The sequence below is a fragment of the Nannospalax galili genome, unplaced genomic scaffold (assembly GCF_000622305.1).
Source record: "Nannospalax galili isolate Female #2095 unplaced genomic scaffold, S.galili_v1.0 scaffold3, whole genome shotgun sequence".
In the NCBI taxonomy this organism is placed as follows: domain Eukaryota; kingdom Metazoa; phylum Chordata; class Mammalia; order Rodentia; family Spalacidae; genus Nannospalax; species Nannospalax galili.
Window position 1 is genome coordinate 1,241,394 of NW_008351466.1, and position 22,768 is coordinate 1,264,161.

At 40.9% G+C, this 22,768-nt stretch overlaps 1 protein-coding gene across 1 annotated transcript; it reads left to right on the plus strand.

Moving 5' to 3' along the window:
- Nucleotides 1-1,294: 1,294 nt before the first annotated feature.
- Xkrx (XK related X-linked) lies at nt 1,295-15,527 on the plus strand. The gene is made up of 3 exons (XM_008848338.3): nt 1,295-1,677; nt 5,714-5,982; nt 13,960-15,527. Exons 1-3 carry the CDS (start codon nt 1,343-1,345, stop codon nt 14,703-14,705), a joined length of 1,350 nt encoding a protein of 449 aa, XP_008846560.1. The 5' UTR covers nt 1,295-1,342; the 3' UTR covers nt 14,706-15,527.
- The last annotated feature ends 7,241 nt before the right edge of the window (nt 15,528-22,768 follow it).

A 22,768-nucleotide genomic window follows, 5' to 3' on the forward strand; every position in this document is an offset into this window, starting at 1 on the left:
TATATAGGCTTTCAGTGTCTGTGGGCTGGCCTTGAGTTTTGATCTCTATCTGGTTCAATCTTTCCTTTGCTGCAAACAATCTTGCCTGAAAAGGAAACTGACCCAATTGCCTCCTAGGTTCTCCCTCCTGTGATACTATCTGGAGGGCAATAGGACCTGGGAGGTTCAACCCTGCGGCCAAGGGAGACACACCTGCCTAACCGCGTGGGTTGAGCAAGTGTGGGAGTGAGCCACTTTAGCTAGCTAGCTGTGGAGGGCAGGGTAGATGTGGGTCCCTGCTACTCCTGGGGAAGAGGAAAGCTCTCTCCCGGATTCCGAGGTCACGGTGAGAAATGCTTTTGAAGACTAGCCCAAGCCCCTTTTTGTCGTGCCTCTCTACCTGGAGCATCCTTTGGCTCTTCGTCCAGAACTCTGGTTCATTTTGATTGGCCCCAGCTGTCCCTCCCATTCGCCTGCTGACACCACCACCACCTGATCAAGTCATCCAGGTGCCTTAGCTCCCGAAGCCAGGGACCTGCTGCACTCCTCATACTCTGCCTTTCGATAACAAAGCCTCTCCAGCTGCTTCTCATCTTGTTCCTAGCACACGCTCAGCTTCTCCCCGCGGAGACCACGCTTGGGAACATTGGGCTTTACTCGGGCCTTCAGCCAGGGAGTCTTGGGGGCGGGGCTTGGGGCAATCGGAGTTGGCATCCAGAGAACCCTTGACTCGGTGCTGGTCCTCAGAGAACTCCGGTGAGCGGTGAGCAGGCGAGCCGGCGAGCTAATAGCCACAACCTAGCAGTAGCTTGGATACCTAGGCGCTGAATTGAATCCTCCAGGGGACGCCCAGGCTATCTATGCTCCCTTTTTCTACCCTGGCTCAGTTCTCTGCTGACCCGAGGAAGCCACACTGATCAGAATTCCTCAGGAGGAGCTGCTGAGTGTGTGATGTGCCCTGACAGAAGGGCTACTCCCCTGTCTAGGGGGCTGTGAAAAGAGCCGCCCCTGCAAACAGCTGTTCCATGTCTTTTCACTCGCCTGGAATTAAGACTCCAGATTCGGTGCTGGGATATTTGATTTTGCCTTGTCCAAGTTGCTCAGCACAGATGTTGACGATTGCATATCTGGCCAATCAAGAGTGAAGTTCAAAGTGATACTCCTGGGCTTTCCATCCCAGATTCTAATTTGAGTTGAATCTAGAAGAGAAGGGTCTACTTACTGTTTTGACTGGTTGGTCTCAAATCAGGAACTCAACTTGACAGAGCCCACTTGACTGATCTTGGACTGCATTAGCTACAGGGCTCTTTTGGGAATGGGTGGGGAAGAACTCTGAATACTGGACCACAACAGAACTTCCACGATGGACAGAGTTTATGAAATTCCTGAGGAGCCAAATGTGGATCCAGTTTCATCTCTGGAGGAAGATGTCATCCGTGGACCCAACCCACGTTTTACCTTTCCATTTAGTATCCTCTTCTCCACCTTTTTGTACTGCGGGGAGGCTGCATCTGCCTTGTATATGGTTAGAATTTATCGAAAGAATAACGAAACCTTCTGGATGACATACACCTTTTCCTTCTTTATGTTTTCATCCATTATGGTTCAGTTGACCCTAATTTTTGTCCACAGAGACCTGGCCAAAGATAGACCACTATCATTATTTATGCATCTAATCCTCTTGGGACCTGTTATCAGGTGAGCAATTTTAAATCTCTCCCCAACAAACCCCTCCAAATGTATACAGAGAAGGATGAAGCTAATAGTTCCACTGCTGATACTGTGCTTCTGATCTAATTGATTCTTGCATTCTCTCCCACTCCTGACTGCCCTATCTACTGTTCAAACACCTTATCTGAAACTTTAGGTGCCATCATAAAAAGCATGTAGCATGTTATCTGTGCTCCAAAAACTGTGGATGGTATAAATAAGACTTGATTAGACAATTCTGAGTTTGGGTTGTAAAAACTGGTATGGGACCAGCAGATGTGGTCGCCTTATGCAGTCAGACTATAGCTATAGAGTAATTTTTTACTTTGCTGGGGACCAAACCCAGGGCCGTGGGCATGCTAAGCAAGTGCTGTTCCACTGAGCTATACTCCTAGCCCCGAGAGTCTATAATTTTAATTCTGCCTTTTAGGTACTTTATGAAATGGATAAACATTCCTTCCTGCCTCCATTCCATCCCACATTCAGTTTTTACACCTTGAACTTCTTTGGCTGGTCTTGTAGTCATTTTCTCAAATTTTCCAGGGTTATTTGACATCTGGGAAATTCTTTACGTCATCTGTAGCAATCTGGTACTCCACCCCAATGTAGTTCACTTTTCTCCATTGGTCCATCAGTCTCCTTATCTCTTTTTATATTTCTGCAAAAAATATACACAGTTGGAAGGTACTAAAGGAAGGTAGACCACCTATATCTCAGTTCAGTCACAAAGAACGATAATATTAGGTGTCTCATTCAGGTTACTGTAAAGGGGGTAGGAACGTATTTAATTGTAGGGAATCAGGCATCTGTGTCTGAAGCCTCATCTGGATGCTATGGGGTTTGAAGGTAGAGAAACATTGCACAATGCATGAGATCAGGAGGAAGGAATGGACCAAGTTTGTCATGACTGTAAGAGAGGCAAACATCTACAGTCAGCTGAGGAATATGGGTCACAGTGTTGATGTTGTAATTGCATGAGGAAGATTCAGCTCATCCTTAGCTAAAACATGCTGTGACACTGATTAAGGCTGGGAATCCTTTTTTATAAAATTTATTATCTGCAAATATACATAGTTTATATCTTCAACTGTATTTCTATAAATCTGGAAAATGTTTATCTGTATAGTTTTAAACAAGGAAGAATTGGTTAAGTTCCATCACTGAAAACAAGGTGGTGACCTGGATTAGGAGACCTAGAGTCTAGTCTTCCCTCTGTTACTTTTAAGTTGTGTGGCCTTAGTGGAATTTCTTAAGATGCCTTGGGCCTCAGTTCCCTCATCTGTAAAATAAATGGATTGGGATAGATTATGATTTCTAATTTCAGGTGTTTGCATGGGCTAGGCAGGTACTATAAATTGGTGAAATAGAGCATGTATTAGAAAATAGTCTCATGTGTGATGAGCCCAAAACAAAGACTCAGTGTTTTGAGTGGAATGGTGGGCAGTAGCCATTACCATGACAATCTGGACTCCAGGAACTGCCTAGCAAGGAGCCAGCCACTCTAAAACGCTGACCCATTGGATCTCTATTGGAATTCAGATCCAGTATTGCCAGATAAAACTTCTGAGAAGTCCCCAAGATGGGATTTTATGTGCAATTTCATGATTTTAAATTCTGGCAAGTGACTAAAAGCAATGAATACAGTATGGGCCATGCTGTACCTCATGGCCAGATATGATTCAGCTAACCCTATGCAGTTTTGGGGTTGGATGATGAACTAAAGATCCTTTTCAAGTTCTAAATCTTTAAAGTTAAGCTGTAAAAGGAAGACCTTATCTTTAACTTCAAGATGTCACAAAAGATTCAAGGAAACCATTCTATGTGCTTTTTTTAAAAGTGCAATATACTGAGTTAACAGTTGAGGAAGATGCAAATTTTAGCAAGTACCCAGTCCTCAGTTTTGACTTCCCCCTTTTTTTTCTTGTTTGTGGCCTCACAAACTGTTTTTGACTTGATCACTCTACATGGAGGGTGTTGACTATTTCTCATTTTTGTCATGTAAATTGTACTGTTTATGAACTGAGAAGCATTTATAACCTCAGTTACTCAAAGTCCATAGCAGGGGAAAATAATTGTAAACTCATAAATGATATTCTTTATATGCTTATTTTCAAGGCACATTCCTTCTTTTGGTAGGTAAGAATCTGAGTGGTGCTTTCAGGCAAATGAAGCTGTTTGTACAGCTTGGCGCCCTTACATGAAATGCAAACATGCTTCTGGAAATGAAGATGTACTCTGGTTTACTGTAGCTCAGGAGCAAGTCAAACCCCTTACTTAAACTAGTGAATAGACTTAAGAATAAAAGCATAAACAGAATGCTTCGTACCTCCCCAATATTTTGACAGGCTTCTGTAAATCTAAGATATTTTGTTGAAAATAAACTTGGGCATTTTTCCCCAAATAGAAAGAAAGTTGCATTTTTCTTTCTTCTTCTTTTCTTTTCTCTCTCTAGGTCTTAGAATTTGTCTGTAGAAATTTTAGAGCTAGGGAGATGGCTTAGTGGGTGAAGTGCTTGCTGTACAAGCAAGAGAACCCAAGTTTAGATTCTTAGAACCCATGTAGAAGTGGATGCAGTAGCGCATACCTCTAATCCTAGCCCTCCTACAGCAAGATGGGAGGCAGAGACCAGAGAATCCTCAGAAGCTTGTGGGCCAACAAGCCTGAAAAACAGAGACCCTGCCTCAAACAAGGTAGACAGCAAGGACCAACACCCAAGTTTGTCCTTTGATCTCCACGCATGTACTGGGGTATGTGAATACCCACTACCCCCAAACACACAGGTACAAAAAAGTAGAAATTTCTCATACACATTTTTTGATTTTTGAAACAGGGTCTCCCTGTAGTCCCAGGTGGCCTGGAATGCGCTATGTAGACCAGGCTGACCTTGGATCTCATAGACTTCCTCCTGCCTCTACCTCCTGGGTGCTGGGATTAAAGCCGTGCACCACCATGTCATACCCAGCAATCCTCCACATTTTGAAGCAGTACACATCAAACAATGCCAGGGAGATGCTGTGGAGAATGGCAGCCAGTTCATATTCTCAGCCTTCCTGTTAACAGTCAAAACCTAGAAAGCACATCCGTCCCAGAGCTTATCTTTGATCTATTCTTCTGTTAAGTCACTCTCTGTTATCCTCACCTCCTGCCATTTCCCACCTGTCTTCTTTTTCTTATTCTCATTCTTTCATTTGCTCAGCAAATATTTCTCAAATTCCCACTTCATGATAAGAGCTGGAAGCAAGATAATACAACCCCTGCCCTCGGTCTGTTGGGGAAGATGACTTCATTTCGAGCACAGATATTTTTGTCATAAATAGTGAAGTTTCCATTCTTTTCAGGATGAGTGGGGGGAAGTGATAACTCAGATGTTCCAAAATAAAATGTCTTAGTTGCTTTTTTCTTCTGTTTACCATCAGAACTGCTAGAGACTTTAGATTTTAATGTGGGAGATATGGGAGGGTCACAGCGAGGAAGGGGGTCTTATGGATAGGTCAAGGGTAATAGGCTCTTGTGAGGATGTTTTCCTCTTTGTAAAGAGAATCAAATTTAAAAGGGGGTTGTCCCCAAACAAGAGGCACAAAGAGAGATGCTTTCTTGAAAATGCAGACCCTAAGAATCCCAAGTATGAAGCTGAATACATTTATCAAAGAATTTAAGGTCTTGTGAAAACCAGAGCCCTTTAGAACCTTCAACTTTCTCTTTGAACACAATATTTCTTAATATTTATGTGTTTGAGGCACTTTTTTTAAGCCACTGGCCTGTTCTTAAGGAGAAAAAAACAATTCCTTGCCTAAAAAGAGGTATTTCTGAAATGGTGTTCTTAGGTCAGAAGGTGACCAAACAGAAAAGGGCATAGATAGAAGTAACTTGTAGAAGGTACGGCCAACCCTTTGATTCATGTGCAGTGGGCACAAGAAAGGAAATGACAAAGAGTAACACACCCTCTGCAACATTTTCCCTTTTATAACAACTTCCTTTCCTGGGACAATTTTAGTTAAGTTCCCATGATGCTTTGCTCCTGCAGATGTTTGGAGGCCATGATTAAGTACCTCACACTGTGGAAGAAAGAGGGGCAGGAGGAGCCCTATGTCAGCCTCACCCGAAAGAAGATGCTAATAGATGGCCAGGAAGTGCTGATAGAGTGGGAGGTGGGCCACTCCATCCGGACCCTGGCTATGCATCGCAATGCCTACAAACGTATGTCACAGATCCAAGCCTTCCTGGGCTCAGTTCCCCAGCTTACCTATCAGCTCTATGTGACCCTGATCTCTGCAGAGGTGCCCTTGGGTAGAGGTGAGTGGGGTCAAGAGAAGGGAGGGCTCTGTTTAAACCAAGAGTCTTAGAAGTCTAGGCCTAAGCTTTCCAATATCCTGGCCGCTAGCTTCATGTGGCAATTTAAAGAAAAAAATGCACTAAACGCATACTTCCTCAGTAATGATGTCCACATTTCAAGTGTTCAAAAGCCATGTATTGTTAGTAGCTTACTATTCTGGATGGAATATATTTAGAACACTCTGATTTGTTGGACTGTACTGGGGAACTGAAGAACTTAGGAGTCAGACATCTCAGTCCTGTCAGATTTATTAAACTGGGGTACAGTGAAGTGTGTAAATGATGTTGCTTGTTGCTTTGTTTGTTTAGGGATGGCCACCTTTAGAGAAAGAGTCCCCAAATATAATTGAAAATCATAACAATGTGAGAAGATTCTTTTTTTTCTTTTTTAAAATTTATTTATTTTTATTTGCATGAGTGTTTTACCTGCATGTATTTAAGAGTACCATATACATGTAAGGCCTACAGAGGCCAGAAGAAGGCATTGGATCCATTAGAACTGGAGTTGTTAGCCAGCATGTGGGTGCTAGGAATTGAACCCTGGTCCTCTGCAAGAGCAGCCAGTGCTCTTACCCACTGAGCCAGCTCTCCAGCCCCCTTTCTTTCCATATTTTTTTTGGTCTCTTTGAGACAGGGTCTCCCTGTAACCCTGGCTGGCCTGGAACTCACTATGTAGAGAGCCTCTGCCTCCTGAGTGCTGGGATTAAAGGTGTACACCACCATGCCTGGCTTTTTTTCCATATTTTGAGATAGGAGTTTCACTCTATGATCCAGGCTGGCCTGGAACTTACTGTATAGTCCAGGTTGACCTCAAACTCATGGAAATCTTCCTGCTCAGCTTCCCAAGCTGAACTACCACACCTGACTTGGAAGATTCTTTTTTATAACATTACCTTCTCTTGGGCCTGGAGAAATGGCTCAACAGTTAAGAGTACTTGCTGCTCTTGCAGAGGTTCTGTTCTCTGACCACGTTCTGTTCCCAGCACCTACATGGTGAGTTAACAAGTGTTTGTAACTCCAGATCCAGGGGAATCTGACACCCTATTCTGGCTTCTCTAGGCACCAGGTATGCACGTGGTGTATGTCTATACATTTAGGTATATGTTCACACACAAATAAATAAAGCTCTTTAAAATGACCTTCTCTTGCGTGGTGGCACATGCATTTAATCCTAGCACTCGGGAGGCAGAGGGAGGTGGATCTCTGTGAGTTTGAGTCCAGCCTGGCCTACACAGAAAGTTCTAAGCCAGCTGGGACTGCAGGGAGACCATGTCTCAAAAAAAAAAAAAATGACCTTCTCTTCCCAGACCTGAATCAACCCCAGAGTGTGAGGAGGCCAGGAACCAGCATTAAAAAAAAAAAAGTACCATAGTTTATTCTGGCTAGCTTCATTAGGGAACCATGGATTTAATAATCTCCTACATTAGTTGAGAGACATAAAAGGAGTATGGAATGAATACTGGTAAGTCAGGCCTGATGCAAGTTCTGATCTTCTCTGTGATCTTTGGAGGAAGTTACAAGCAGTCACTGCCATAAGTTCCACTTGTAAAAGAGGGATCCCAAGATGAGTAAGAACTCTAGCAGAGGATGAAATGTGAGTCAGTGTTGTCAAAGTCTAGATCAAGTATTATTACTGAATTTTACCAGCCTGATATATGCTTCATCTGGTTGGGTAGAAGCCACTTCAGGTGTGGGTATAGCTTGGATCATTTCCTTATTAGTAAGTGCTGACCCTGTTTGGCAAAGTCCTCTGTTTCAAATACATGTTTCAATAGAGGGAAAATTTGTCCTCTTTTCTGCACTAACAGTTTATGATGTTCTGTTGATTTTGAAGCTTTTTACACATATTTAATTGACAGTAGTTTGAGGAAAACACTATCTAGAAATGATGCTGCTTCCTGAAAATTTTGAGAGTTGAGAAATCATCTACTTAAATAGGTATACAGTACACAAATAGAACATGCACATACTGATCGACCTTCAGGTAATTGTATACACAGAAAATATCTGGAAAGCTATGAAAAAAAACTATGTCAAGAGTGGGAATGAGGGTGGAGTGTGGTGGTACATGTCTTTAATCCCAGCACTCAGAATGCAGAGGTAGCCTGGTCAACATAGTGAGTTCCAGGCCAGCCAGAGCTACATAGTGAGACCCTGTCTCAAAAAACTAACAAACAAAAAAAGTGTGAGAATGAGAAATCAGCAGTGTTAACTTTAAATTCATTTGTATGAAATTTTACCATCTTAATGTACTATTTTTAGTTTTTATTTTCTAATTACAAAAGTCAGATGTTGTTTGGTAACAGTTCAGATCACACAGAATAGATACAAAATAGAAAATATAAAGCTGCTCCCCAAAGGTTATCTCTGCTAGCCATTCAGTATGGATCCCTCTGGACCTCCCTTTCCTATGCACACATACTGGGCTGTGGATGTGGCTCAATGGATGAATACCTGTCTAACATGTGCATTACGTGTTAGCACTGTAGGGAAACCTGCACCCTGCGTTAAATCCCTAGCACTGCAGAAAAATCAATATATAGACAGCATATATTACATATTTTGACCCAGAATAATCTTTTTCATGAGTGTGCTAATACATATTTTCCAATAGTTATTTATAAATATATATACATACATATGCAAAGCTTATTTCTCATATGAATTAGATCATTTTTCATTTCTTATTTTCTATTGTTAGGATTAAAAATTGTTTCTAATTTTTCACATATAAAGGTTTTCCCCCTAATTTCAAAGTCTGTTATTGTCAACATCTTTGTAAATGTCTGTGTACCTGAATGAGACTTGTAAGATAATTATAGCAGTAAAATTACTGAGTGAAATAAATTGTGCTTAGAATTTTATTTATTCTACAAAATAACCAAAAGGGTATGTGAATTTATACTGCTACCTATAGTATGTGGATGTGCTGTTCCTTCATTATCTCAAACTTCTGGCCTTTTATTTTTTAAATTTTTTTATGTATTTGTTTTTATTTTATGTGTATGTGTTTTGCCTGCATATATCGATCTATATCTATATCTGTATTTATACCTATACCTATACCTATACCTATACCTATATCTATATCTATATCTATATCTATCTATATCTATGCACCATGTGCATGCTCTGTCCCCAGAGGTCAGACGAGGGCATTACATCCGATGGAACTGGAGTTACAAATAGGTGTTAACTGCCATGTGGGTGCTGGGAACCAAACCCAGGTCCCTGCAGCAAGAGCAGCCAGTGGTCTTAACTGCTGAGCCGTCTCATGAACCCCAGCTTCTGACTTTTAAAGTAGTTGGCTTTCTTTGTGAGTGAAGCCAAGCATGTTTTCATGTTTTCTGTGTATGTTTTATGAATTGCTTATTTATGTACTGTAGTCACATTTTTCCAGTATATTGCTTATCTTTTATATTTTAGGTGCTGTTTACTCATTCGTGATAATGATCTTGCTCTGTTGTAGGTGTGGGTATAGTTGTATAAATTTTCTGTCTACAAAACACATTTTAAATTTACATGTATGCCATACATGTAATATGTATACAATATCTACTCCTAATATACACAATATATTTTTGGTATCTTTTTGAAGTATTACTTTTTTGTTTTGTTTTTTTGAGACGGGTCTCACTATGTAGCTCTGTCTTTGAATTTATTATGTAGACTAGGCTGCCCTCAGTATGTAGATCAGGCTGGCCTTGAGCCCACAGAGATTCTCCTTCCTCTGCTTCCTAAGTGCTGGGATTAAAGGCATACATCACCATACCCATACTTTTATATATTAAAAATCTTGGGGGCTAGAGAAATGGCTCAGCGGTTAAGAGCACTGGCTACTCTTGCAGAGCACCTGGGTTTGATTCCCAGCACTCACATGGCGGCCAACAGCCATCCATAACTCCAGTTCCAGCAGCTCCAATGCCCTCTTCTGACCTTCTCAGGCAATGAACAATATGGGTTCACTTACACACATGTAGGCAATACATTCATAACGACACACACCTTTAATCTCAGCACTTGGGAGGCAGAGGAGGTGGGTCTCTGTGAGTTCAGGGACAGCCTGGTCTATACAGTGGAGTTATAGGACAGCTGGGCTACAGGGAGACTCTGTCTCAAAAAGACACACACAAAAAAAACTTAAGTGTTTATAGATTTTTTTTTGCCTGACTTGCAGAAATCTTTCATAGCAAACTTCTGAATAGATGAATTTCCAAGATCAATTTGTCAATTCCATTTATTTATTTATCCATTATCTATCTATCTATCTAGCAATTATTTATTTATTTATTATTTATTTATTTATATGTGTGTGAATGTTTGCCTCTATATACATGTACCATGTGCGTACTTGGTGCTGGTGGAGGCCAGAAGAAGGCATCAGATCTGCTGAAACTGGAGTTAAAGAAGGTTGTGAGCTGCCATGTGGGTGTTGTGGATCAAACCTTTGTCCTCCTCAAGAGCAGCAAGTTTTCTTAACCACTGAGCCAATCTCTCCAGCCCCTAAGATTTACTTTTTAAAAATTTTTACTTATTTTTATTTTATGTGTATGAGTGTGTTGCCTGCATGTATATAAGTGTACCTGTGTCATGCAATGCCCTCAAAGGACAGAAGAGGCCATTGGATCCCCTGGAACTGGAGTTACGGACAGTTGTTAGCTGCCATGTAGGTGCTGGGATTCGAACCTGGGTCTTCTGCAAGAACAGCCAGTGTTTTTTACTGCTGAGCCATCTCTCCAGCCCCCGATTTGCTTTTCTTATTTGTAAAATTATGTACATGTATGTATGTTTGTGTGTATGCATATGGGCATGAGTATGTGAGTGCAAGTGCTCACAGAGGCCAGATGTAGCCCCAGAGGATCTCCCTGGGACTGAAGTTACAGGGAGTTGTGAGCTGCCCAACATGGGTGCTAGGAACGAATCTTGGGTCTTCTGCAAGAGCAGTAAGCACTCTTAATAGTTGAGCCATCACTCTAGCTCTCAATTCCTCCAACTTAATAAGCAATAAGCACTATCCGGGCGTGGTGGCACCGCCTGTAGTCCCAGCACTTGGGAGGCAGAGGCAGGTGGATCTCTGTGAGTTCAAGGCCGGCCTGGTCTACATAGTGAGTTCCAGGACAGCTGGGGCTACAGGGAGACCCTGTCTCAGAAAGATAAAAAAAAGGCAATAAGCAGAAAAGAAAAAGCTATTCCATTGATAGAGATTGCATGAAATTAGTTAGGCTATGGGGGTTTTATATGACCAGTCAGTTTCATATTAGAAGGTGATAATCTCCATTTTGTTAAATTTTTAAGTGTACTTCAATAAAATAAGAAAATTTTCATATTTTTACAAAGCTTATTTCTAGGTGTTCCATCCATTTTTAAATAACCTTCTTTTCTAAGTGTCAAGGTAAACCTAAGGACTATGCTTTTGGAAATGGAGAAACAAGAGGAGGAAGAACAGTCCTACCTGTTGGAACAGTCTTCTGAGTGAACATTAAATGAGGAAGTGCTTTCTTTCTGGATGAGTAATCCTCAGGACTCTCACTTTCTATGAGAGCTATCAAATTATTATTATTATTATTATTATTATTAAGTAGTAGCAGTAGTAGTAGTAGTCATTGTCGTCATCACTATTATTTGACATAAAGGAAGAAAAGGAAAGGGTCGCCTATATCACCTGTAGTTGAGGCTTAGTGTTTAGGTAAGAGATGTCTGACCCTTATGTGCACCTTCTTTAACATACAGTATAGTATGGCTACCATGGGTCAAAAAATGTGTTTAAAGTTCAGAGATTCTTTAAGTATACCAAAGTGTGAGGGTGATGACTTGTAAGTGCTGATGATAAACACAACCCTATAATATCTCAGAGAACTGGGAAACTGAGGCACATAGATATTCAATGAGTCCCACCAGCTACCACATACCTGAATCAAGGATTTTTAACCCTAAGTATCTATGTTGCTGCTCTAAGCTCAGAGGTCTTCGTTATTCCACAAACATCTATCAAACACTTACTGTATTTCATGCACTGTATATTAGCTTGTATAAAACAATGAATAAAATAAATATGGTTCCTTCTGCCTTCATGGGATTTCTAATACAGTTTTTGGCACATACACCTGGAGTGAATCATTTAGAAAATTAGTTTCTTAAAGAAAACACACATCAAAGATGGGACTTCAGGGGCTGGAGAGATGGCTTACACTTGCTCTTCTTCCAGAGGACTCAGGTTCAATTCCCAGCACCCACATGGCGGCCAACAACCACTTGTCATTCCAGTTCCAGGGAATCTGACACCCTCTTCTTGCCTCTGCAAGGCATTGCATATACATAGTACACTTATATACGTCCAGGCAAAACATTCATCTGCATAAAATAAAAATAATAAAAAAGACTGTACTTCAATTAGAAAGGGTATTGTCCATAAGTCACAAGATTACAGTTTTCTCAGATAGTTCTTTTACTTTCTCATTCACTGCTCTTTCAAAAGGCTATTCCATCAGGTAGGTCTACTCTATACCTTTATATATGGTCTCATGTTAGTGACTTCTCAATGTTAGTTCTAAGACATAGTCAAATGATTTCAATCATTTGAAAAGATTATATATTTTATGATTATTAAATTCTTACACTGTATACTCATCCAGAATTTCTAAATTAGAAACAGAAAGTAGAAACATATAGAAGGATAAAATAAAAATATAGAAGATTTTATTATTTTTATTTCCTAACTTCAGTGGTGCTTGGGATCAAATCCAGTGGCTTTGTGCATGCCATGCCAATACTTTGCCATATCCCCAGCCCAAAATATTTTAAAAACTGATATAAAACCCTATCACATTAAAGAAAGTATTTTGGTTAATTTCTTTTCCTTTTCTTTGTGTGTGTGGTATTTTGTTTTATTATATATATTTCAGGTTTATAATGTGATGTTTTGATAATATGTATATCATCTCACATAATTACCATTTGTGTATGTGAACACTTTTAGAAAATTACAAGCATGAAATACAACACCAAGCTTTATATTAGAGCTCTCAAACTTATTCATCTTATAGCAGAAAGTTTGTTCCCTTTGACAAAAACCCCAACTCCTCCCAACCCCCAGTCCTTGGAAAACACTGTCCTATTCTGTTTCTTTGAATCCAGCTTTTTGAGACTTCACATATAAATGAGGTAATACATCATTTTTCTTTCTGGGTCTGGCTCATTTCACTTAGCATAATGCCCTATAGTTTCATCCACTTTATTACAATGACAGGACTTCCTTCATTTTATTGTTGAATAATATTCCATTGCCTGTGTATACAATATTTTCTTCATCCATGCATCTATTAACAGACATTTAGGTTATTTCCATACCTTAGCTGTTCTGGATCACTGTGGTATAGTGAACATAAGAGTGCAAACATCTCTTTGGGAAACTGATTTCCTTTTAAGTATGTACTGAGTAGTGGAATAGCTGGATCATATGGTAGTTCTATTTTTAATTTCTTTATCTAACCCCCATGATGCTTTCTGTAATGACTGTATCAATTTACATTCCATCTGTGTATAAAAGTTTTGTTTTCTTCATATCTTTGTCATACTTTAAAAACCATGGCCATCCTAACAGGTATTAGGTAATATCTTATTATGATTTTTTTTTTTTTTGCATGCTAGGCAAGAGCTCAACGCTGAGCTATGCTACTAGCTCTCACTGTGATTTTCCTTTTCATTTCTGTGGGTTAGTGATGTTGGAAACCTTCATATATCTGTTGGGTATTTATATGTCTTTGTTAAAATGTTTATTCAAGTGCATGATGTTTGTTTACAGAGCTATGATCATATATACATTTACTCTTAACTGGGGCTTTCAAGCTCTACCCATTATCTCTGGGCCTCTGGGTCTGAGTACAGGCTTCACCACCAACATTAACTGATTGCCTCCTTTTCCCATTCTTTATTTTACAGCTGTGCTAATGGTTTTTTCCCTGATATCTGTCACCTATGGGGCTACCCTCTGCAATATGCTGGCTATTCAGATAAAGTATGATGACTACAAGATTCGCCTTGGGCCACTGGAAGTCCTTTGCATCACCATCTGGAGGACATTGGAAATCACTTCCCGCCTTGTGATTCTCGTGTTGTTCTCAGCCACGTTGAAGTTGAAGGCTGTGCCCTTCTTGGTGCTCAATTTCCTGATCATCCTCTTTGAGCCTTGGGTTAAGTTCTGGAGGAGTGGTGCCCAAATGCCAAACAATATTGAGAAAAATTTCAGCCGGGTTGGCACTCTGGTGGTGCTGATTTCGGTTACCATCCTCTATGCTGGTATCAACTTCTCTTGCTGGTCAGCCTTGCAGTTGAAGTTGGCAGACAGAGATCTTGTTGACAAAGGTCAAAACTGGGGACATATGGGTCTGCACTATAGTGTGAGGTTGGTAGAGAATGTGATCATGCTCTTGGTTTTTAAGTTCTTTGGAGTCAAAGTGTTACTGAATTACTGTCATTCCTTGATTGCCTTACAGCTTATCATTGCTTATCTGGTTTCCATTGGTTTCATGCTCCTTTTCTTCCAGTACTTGCATCCATTGCGCTCACTCTTCACCCATAATGTAATAGACTACCTCCATTGTGTCTGCTGCCACCGGCACCACCAGGGAAGGACTGAGAACTCAGAGCCATCTTGTGAGGCTGAAACAAGACAAAGCATTGTCTGACTTTATCTTCTGGACATTATGGGATAGGTTGGGGGGTTATCAAGAGCAACTGTGAAATTGAAGGAGAAGACGAGACTCCTGTGTGAGTCCTCACCAGATCACTTTCTCAATGATCTAAAAAGTCTGTCAAAAAAAAAATGTGACCTCTAAATAGGTTTTACGTTTTTAAGATTGACTACTATGTTTGGATATCAGCACTAGTCATTGTTTAATTAGGAAAGTCAGAGATACTGTTCATCCACATCTTACCGAAGTCAATTGGAATAACCTTCAAGCACCTCAGGTTCTTTGTGAATTTCCAGCTTAGCTCATTTGCTTGAGGCATCGCTGAGCTTCCCTGGACTAATCCGAAGCCTCAGAACTCTACCAGCCCACATCCCAACTGACGAGAGGATATGACAGCTTACTAGCAATGGCACTTCCCTGGGAACAGCCTGACTATTGTAGAACCTTTTAACTGTAAGAGTGGCTGGGGTATTTTAATTCTAATGAAAAACCATGGCTAAGAAGACAATCTCCGCTACTCACTAAATGAGTTAGTGCTCCAAAAGGATTTTACTAATGTCTCCCTGGCTGGACTCAAGGTCACTGTGTAGCTGAGAACTATGTAGCTTGAACTGATTTTCCTGCCTCCACCTCCTGAGTGCTTGGGTTGCAGGTATGTGCCACTGTGTTTGGTTTATGTGGTGCTCAGCACTGAACCCAAGGCTATGGACTCTACCAACTGAGTGACTCTTAGGGAACTGTGTACGCCTCCAGCTTATCAAGGGAAATGTTTGAGTGAAAACTCATTCAGTGAGCCTTTAACAGGAACACCCTCCAATCCAGCTTTTCTGTGCTCATGTTCTTGGCATTTTGCTATTTGATGTGTAGATCTCAGAGAAGTTGAACGGTAACTGAAAATGTTTCTGATATGTAAAAGAAATGAAGATTTCTTTGTGTCTGCTACTGTCCTGAGTATTTTATTAATTTTCTCTTAAGGGAGAGAACCTAATAATGGCTAGGACATCACCTCCATGTTGTTTTTCATTATGGTGGGTGGGTGACACCTCACAGTGGATGTGAAGGTGGAGGAGGGAAACCAGATCACATTAGATTATCAACACTGCTTTCTCCCTGCAGGATTTTACTTGCTAATGAGGAGTATAGTATTTCCAACATTCTTATCATTAATACACCCCAGTTTGCAAATACACATGTATTATATCGCTTATGTCTCATATCGGTCAGATATTTTGGTGGGCATGTCAGCTGGGTCCCTAGAAGGTAATCAAGCAATTGATGTTACTATGGCCACTGCCTACTAGGGAATCAAATATCTCAGCATTTATCTAACAAATTCTTGTCTCTCACAGATCAGCAAAGTGAGATAAACTAGAAGTATGTACTAGCTGAGGAGCCTATTGGCAATTGATGGCGCCTGGGGGAGGGACAGTCAGTTTTCTTCTGGGATGAGGTTCCTATGAGGCTACCCATGCTCTAGGACACATACGGATATCATTAAGTGGACTCAATGAGTTGAGAGAGAGAGAGAGAGAGAGAGAGAGAGAGAGAGAGAGAGAGAGAGAGAGAAGAGAGAACATGAAATTGGGAGTGAATACTGATGTGGATAGAGGGGGAGGAATTGGGGGAGAGGGAATGGGGAATGAGTAAAATTGATAATTTACTTTTTGGTGCACACCCTTAATCCCAGCACTGGGGAGGCAGAGACAGGCGGATCTTCTGTGAGTTCGAGGCCAGCCTGGTCTACAGAGTGAGTTCCAGGCAGCTGGAGCTACAGGGAGACCCTGTCTCAAAAAGACCAAAAAAAAAAAAAAGTATGTATTAGTTGTAGCCACCATGTTTCAAGAAATTGTAAACAGTCTGATGTAAATGATGAGAACAGGAGGTAGAAATTGCTTAGGCAATTTAAGGTAAAAAGATCCCCAAAGAAAAGTGGCTAGTTTCTTTCTTGGCCAAGAGCTAGAAATGTCCTTGGACCTGCCAGAACACTTGTCCTTCCCTGAGGCCAGAAAAGCCAGAATTATCTAATCCAAAGGTGTCTCTGTGGATACTAGGAAAGGGGTCTAGTTTTTTTTCTTATCTATTTTCCTTGAAGTAGTACCCTGTTCCTGGAAGCCATGCAGAAGACGTTGACCTGAACCTGGAGGGACCTGGACACCTGGAAAAGGACCTGGACTGAGCAGCTGTACAGGGACACTGCCTTCTTTCTCTCTCCTAAACTCCCTGTAATGAAATACTTCTTTCTAAAACCCTCCATGGTCTGTAAATTTCATTCTTCTAATTTGCGAGACAAGTACCTGAAAGCCTCTGGTGTGGCAGTGGCTTTGGTGGCCATAGAATTTCCAGGACCCTAGCTTCTCAAACTAAGCAAAACAGAGCCCAGAAAGGCTCTGCAACTCTCAAAGACACCCCGATATTTCCAAATCATAAGGTTTTCCATTATAATCTAATTTTGTTTTTCCCCCCAATTTTTTGTTTTTAGTCATTTCCCCCCTTCTTCTTATGTTGGGGGAGTACCCTCTTCTAAGTAGTGGGTTGTTAAATAGAATTATCCTATTTCCTGGATAGGATAATTATCCTATTAACCAGAATTATCCTATTTCCTAAGTCTAGTGTGATTTTCTCAACTTCAACTGCTTTGGGGGAACTAAAACGATTTGCTACTTAATTTGGAGGAAGAATGTAATTCGGAGATAGCAGAGATTTCCTTTTACAATCTCAACTCATATCATTTTATCATGACAAAGAAGAGACTTAGGTTGCTTTCATATAAGGATGACACTGACTTCAACAGTTATAGTTAAGGTGAACTAAAATGATCAGACTTCCAGAAGAAAACGGCCTCTTCAGATGCCAAATTCTTCTACCCAGTGGTCAACATGCCCTCAATTAAAAGCAGGAACAGCATTTGGAACAATAACTTGGTACATAAAAGCCATATGAATCAGCTACTTAAGGGGAGGGTATTATGGGAACAGAGAAAGATAATATACATAGAGTTAAGCAGGTCGATTAGAACTGGAGTGTATGTAGATGCACAGGGCAAGAAAGAGCGCCTTAGTGCCAGATCAGGTAAAATGTTTCCCTACGTGTCCTCCAGCCTCAGTGACTTAATATCCTTGGAATGCAGGGAGTTTGGGGACAGGGTGTGGATTAACTTCCAACCTGAAAAACCAGCTGCCTTTACCCAAGGAGAAGAGTTGAGATTTATACATTATACAAACGAATCCCTAGAACCTTCTCTATGATAGTCTTTCTGTTCCACAGAAGTCTTCCAGACACAGAGAAAGGAATTGTGGAATATGAGATGGTACACAGGAGAAATACCCATGTCCATTTTCAAACACGGCTTTTTGTTTGTTTTAAGACAGGTTCTCCATATAGCCCCGACTAGCCTGGAACTTGATAGGTAGACCAGGCTGGCCTTGATCTCATGGAGATCCAGCTGCCTCTGCCTCTCAAGTGTGGGGATTAAAGACTTGTACTTCCATATCTGGCCTGCAAACATGTCTTTAAGTGCTCTATTTTTGACATCTGAAATTCTTTTTTCTGTACTAGGGCTTATGTTCTGGGCCTTTAAGCAAGTGCTGTATCACTAAGCTATATATACCAAGTTCTTTTACAATTTCTTTTTTTTTCTGAAATATAGTCAAAAGTTTGCCCAGGCTGGTCTTGAACTCATGCTGTAGCCAAGGTAGGCCTTGAACTTGTGTTCTTCCTGTTTCAGCTTCTCTAGTAGCTGGGATCATAGTCCTGTACCACCAGGCCCAAATATGTTCCCTGAAATCTTAAAGCAGCACAGGACAGGGTACAGGTACATAGACAAGTCTTACTGAATAGATTAGAGATTCCGCCAGCAGATGGTTTCTGGGAAAGGAAAATAGGTCCATGCGGTTTGAAAAAAACCACTAGTCAAGTAACAATTTCTCCTGAGTAGTCAACATGTTCTTAACACCTATTCTCATATTACTAGAAAATTTTGGTAGGCTAAGTATGTGCAAGTTAGCATGTAAGGAAATGTAGTAAATAATTTGTTCCACAAATATTTTAAAGACTATGGACACAGAACCATGGAACAATTAAATAGCTTATATTTATGAAAACTCTATGTCTAGTACAGTACCAAATGCTTTATATACATTCTTTTTTGATTTATTTATTTTATGTGTATAAGTGCTATGACTGCATGTGTGTAAGTACACCTGTGTCATGCAGTGCCCATGGAGGACAGAAGAGGGTGTCAAATCCCCTGGAACTGGAGTTAGAGAAAGTTGTTAGCTACCATATGGGTGCTGGGATTCAAATCAAGGTCTTCTGTAGGAACAGCCAGTGGTTTTAAATGCTGAGCCATCTCTCCAGCCCCTATACATTCTTTTGTTCAGTCCTCACAACCATCTTACTAAGGTAGGTATTTTCTATTATACCAAGACTGTTTTACAAGTAGAATGAATCTAAAGCATAGAAAGGTTAAATGACTTACACAAGGCCACAGCTAGTGTCTGAACCTAGGTTCAATCATGACCTAAGCTTCTAAGACCTCTTAGGTCTTTATGAATTTACGTTAATACATTGGTAGTTTCGGGATTCTTTTCTGAGATATGGCTGGGTTCATGGCAAATGTTCTTCTCTACAAACATATCTTATCAGAGGACACAACTCAATTCTATCTAAAGAAAAGTCAAGTCCTAAAAATAAATCCTGCGGGGAAAACTGAGCGTGTGTTCACATACACTGGTAGGTTGAACAAAGGAACTGAGGATGTTTGATAAAGAGGCCATTTCTTTCTAGCTTCAGAACTTTGTCTCATGTATGGACTTTGTTTGCTTTGATTTTTTTTGAGACAGGATCTTGCTCTATAGAGCTTAAGCTAAACTGTACCTCACAGTGTAGCCCAGGCTGGCCTTGAATTTGCAATCTTCCTTCTACTGTCTTCTAAGTGCTGGGATTAGAGGCCTGCATCGCTATGCCTGGCTCATGTATATTTTTAACTACATATCTTCCAAAACTCTTCCCGTGGGAAGAAAACTGAAGGGACCAAGTCCCACTCAGGCTTATATTAACTCTGACCCCAGAAACAAGGCAACTCTGAAGCCCACTGTTTTATTTTTGTTCTTTGAGACAGGGTCTCACTACATAGCTAGCCCTACTGACATGGAACTCTCTATTTAGACCAGGCTGGCCTCAATCTCACAAACTCACCTGTCTCTGCCTCCCCAGTGCTGGCTTCAAAGGTGTGAGTCACCATGAAACCGCCTTTTCAGTCCATCTGAGAAGCTGACTCCTAGTTCTAGAGGAGACTACTATATGTGGATGGTGAAAAAGGGTCCCTCTCTCTGCTAACATAGTTCTGAGAGACTGAGTCAACCCTCAGTGCCCTTTCATCTAGTCTCCTTATGCACACCTGTACCTCACAAGGTTATATTCCTCATCATTATAGTCCATTGCCACTTTCCAGAGTGAGGGTAGGGTAGGTGCCTAGGGTAAGGTGCTCAGCAGGATAGCCCATCCAAGGCCAAGAAGCTCTGTCGCTAAGAAGTCCTCTAGTATAAAACCAGTAGACTCTGGATTCTACTAAGAATGGGAATACTCATTCTCTGAAGGTTTTGCTTTTTACTTTCTTCTAACTTTAGAGAACACACACATCAGTAATCTTTTTCTCTTTCTTCTTGAAGGACTGCCCCAGTCAATCACACACTTCGGATGTTTGTGCCTTGGAGGTTTGTAATGAAAATGTATTGTTGGCCTTGACAAGAAAGCATGCACCATGTAAAACAGGAATAATGAAGCCAACCTGCATTACATATGATAACTAAGTGTGCAAAGAACACATGCCATGCATGAAAATACCATTTGACTACAAAGCACATTTACACCCATTACTTGTAACCATTAATATTAGAACAACCCTCTGAGTTGTATACATGGAATGGCATTGTTCAGGATTTCAATTCACTGAATACCAGTAAGCTTCTATTTTATACCAGAAAACGTATATGGATATTTCAAAGTGCTATATAGAATACTGAAAGAATGAAAATGGAATCCCAACTATCTGGTGTAGTGAAAAGTTGTTATAACTTTTTGGAAGTTATTTTGTCAACATTTGGCAAGATTAAATGGATATACATCTTGTCTCAGAATTTTATCTTCTAGGAATAATTCCTGTATAAATAATCACAACTGTGCAAGGAGATACACACAGTGGTGTTCACTGTCCCACTGTTTGTAATAGAAATGATTAGATTGGCAATGTTGTAATTGGAAAAGCATCTGTTATGAAGAATGGGATAGTGCATACAGCACATGCTGAGTGAAAAGATAAGTGACAAAATCAAGTTCAACAAAATCTAAAGGATTTGGTTATAATTATTCAAATTCAGGAAATAAGGATATTATAGGAAGAAGGATGATTCTACACCCCTCCTATATTCATATCCTCCTCCTCAGAACCTGTGAATATATGATGGTACATAGCTACAGGAATCAAGATTGCTAATCCATTGACCTTGAAATAGTTTACCTAGGTATGCTACATGCAGTCCCAAGGGTGCTTAGAAGAGAGTGATGTGAAAATGAAGGCAGACAGGTTTGAAGATGCTCTGCAGTTGGTTTTAAAAATGGAAGACGTTGTAAATCAAGGAATGTAAGAATACAGTTGCTTCAGAAGCTTCAAAAAAGGAAGGAAGCATTTTCCATAGAGACCCCAGAAGTAGTGTGGTCCCGCTGACACACTGATTTCTGCCAAGTGGAACTGATTTTCAACTTCTGACTTCTAGAACTAAAGATGATGTATGTGTTGTTTTAAACCATTCAGTATGTGATCTTAGTTACAGCCGTAGTAGTAGCTAATGCATAAGGACTGTGCTGGATAGCTTTAGTGTCAACTTGACACATCTGGGTTGAAGGAGCCTCAACTGGGGAATTTCCTCTATTGAACTGGCCTGTGGCCATGTCTATGGGGCATCTTCTTGATGAGTGATGTAGAAGGGACCCACCCACTATGGGTGGTGCCACCCCTGGGCAGGTGGGCCTGTGTCGCATAAGAAAGCAGGCTGAGCAGGGGCCAAGAGAGCAAGCCAGTAAGCAGCGTTCCTACATGGTCTGTCCTCCAGCTCCTGCCTCCAGGTTCCTGCCCAGAGTTCCTACCTAGGGCTCCCTGATGACCTGTGACCTGGGAGATGTAAGCTAAATAAACCCTGTTCTCCCCAAGTTAGTATTAGAGTGTTTTGTTACAGCAATGGAGAAACAAACTACGACAAGGACCCTGACAGGTATCCATTATTGTGGATATTAACAACATTTCCTAAGCTAGGCATGGAAGCCTATGTCTGTAATCCCAGCACTTGTGGGTAGGGGGACTGAGACAGGAAGATTGCTGTGAATTTGAGATCAGTCTAGGCTACGTGGTCATTGTCTAGGCCAACCCAGACCACAGAATGAGACCCTATATTTAAAGTTTGGGGGAGTGTCTGTGAGATGGCCCAGTGGGGAAAAGCACCTGCCAGCAAGCCTGACAACCTGAGTTTGATCCCTTGAACCCACATGGTGGAAGGAGAGAACCAATTTCCACAAGTTGTCCTCTGACCTCCATATACATCCCCCAAATAAGTAAAAAATGTAAAGAAAAGAAAAAAACATTTTTCATTTTCTAACAGACTATCACAGCCGTCCGACTCCCTAGGTCTAGAGAATTGTAAGTTAGCACGTTGGCTAGGATATGGTCATTTTACAGTTCTGTCATCTGGTAAGATGCAGTGATGTTACTTTCTAGCCACACAAAAAAGATACTACTGGGGAGGGGTGAGGGATGAATAGGTGGACCATAGAAGTTTTATGGAGAAAATACTCTGTGTGACACCACAATAGTGGATACCTGTTAGGGTCCATTTGGCCAAAACTATAGAATATACACTACCAAGAGTGAACCCTAATGTAAACTATGGAATTTCAGTGATGATGCTGAGTTGATGTAGGCTCACTCATCAATTTTAACAGATTCATTAGTCTAGGGGCATCATGAAAATGATGGGGTGGAGGCTATGTAGGTGTGGGGAAAGGGA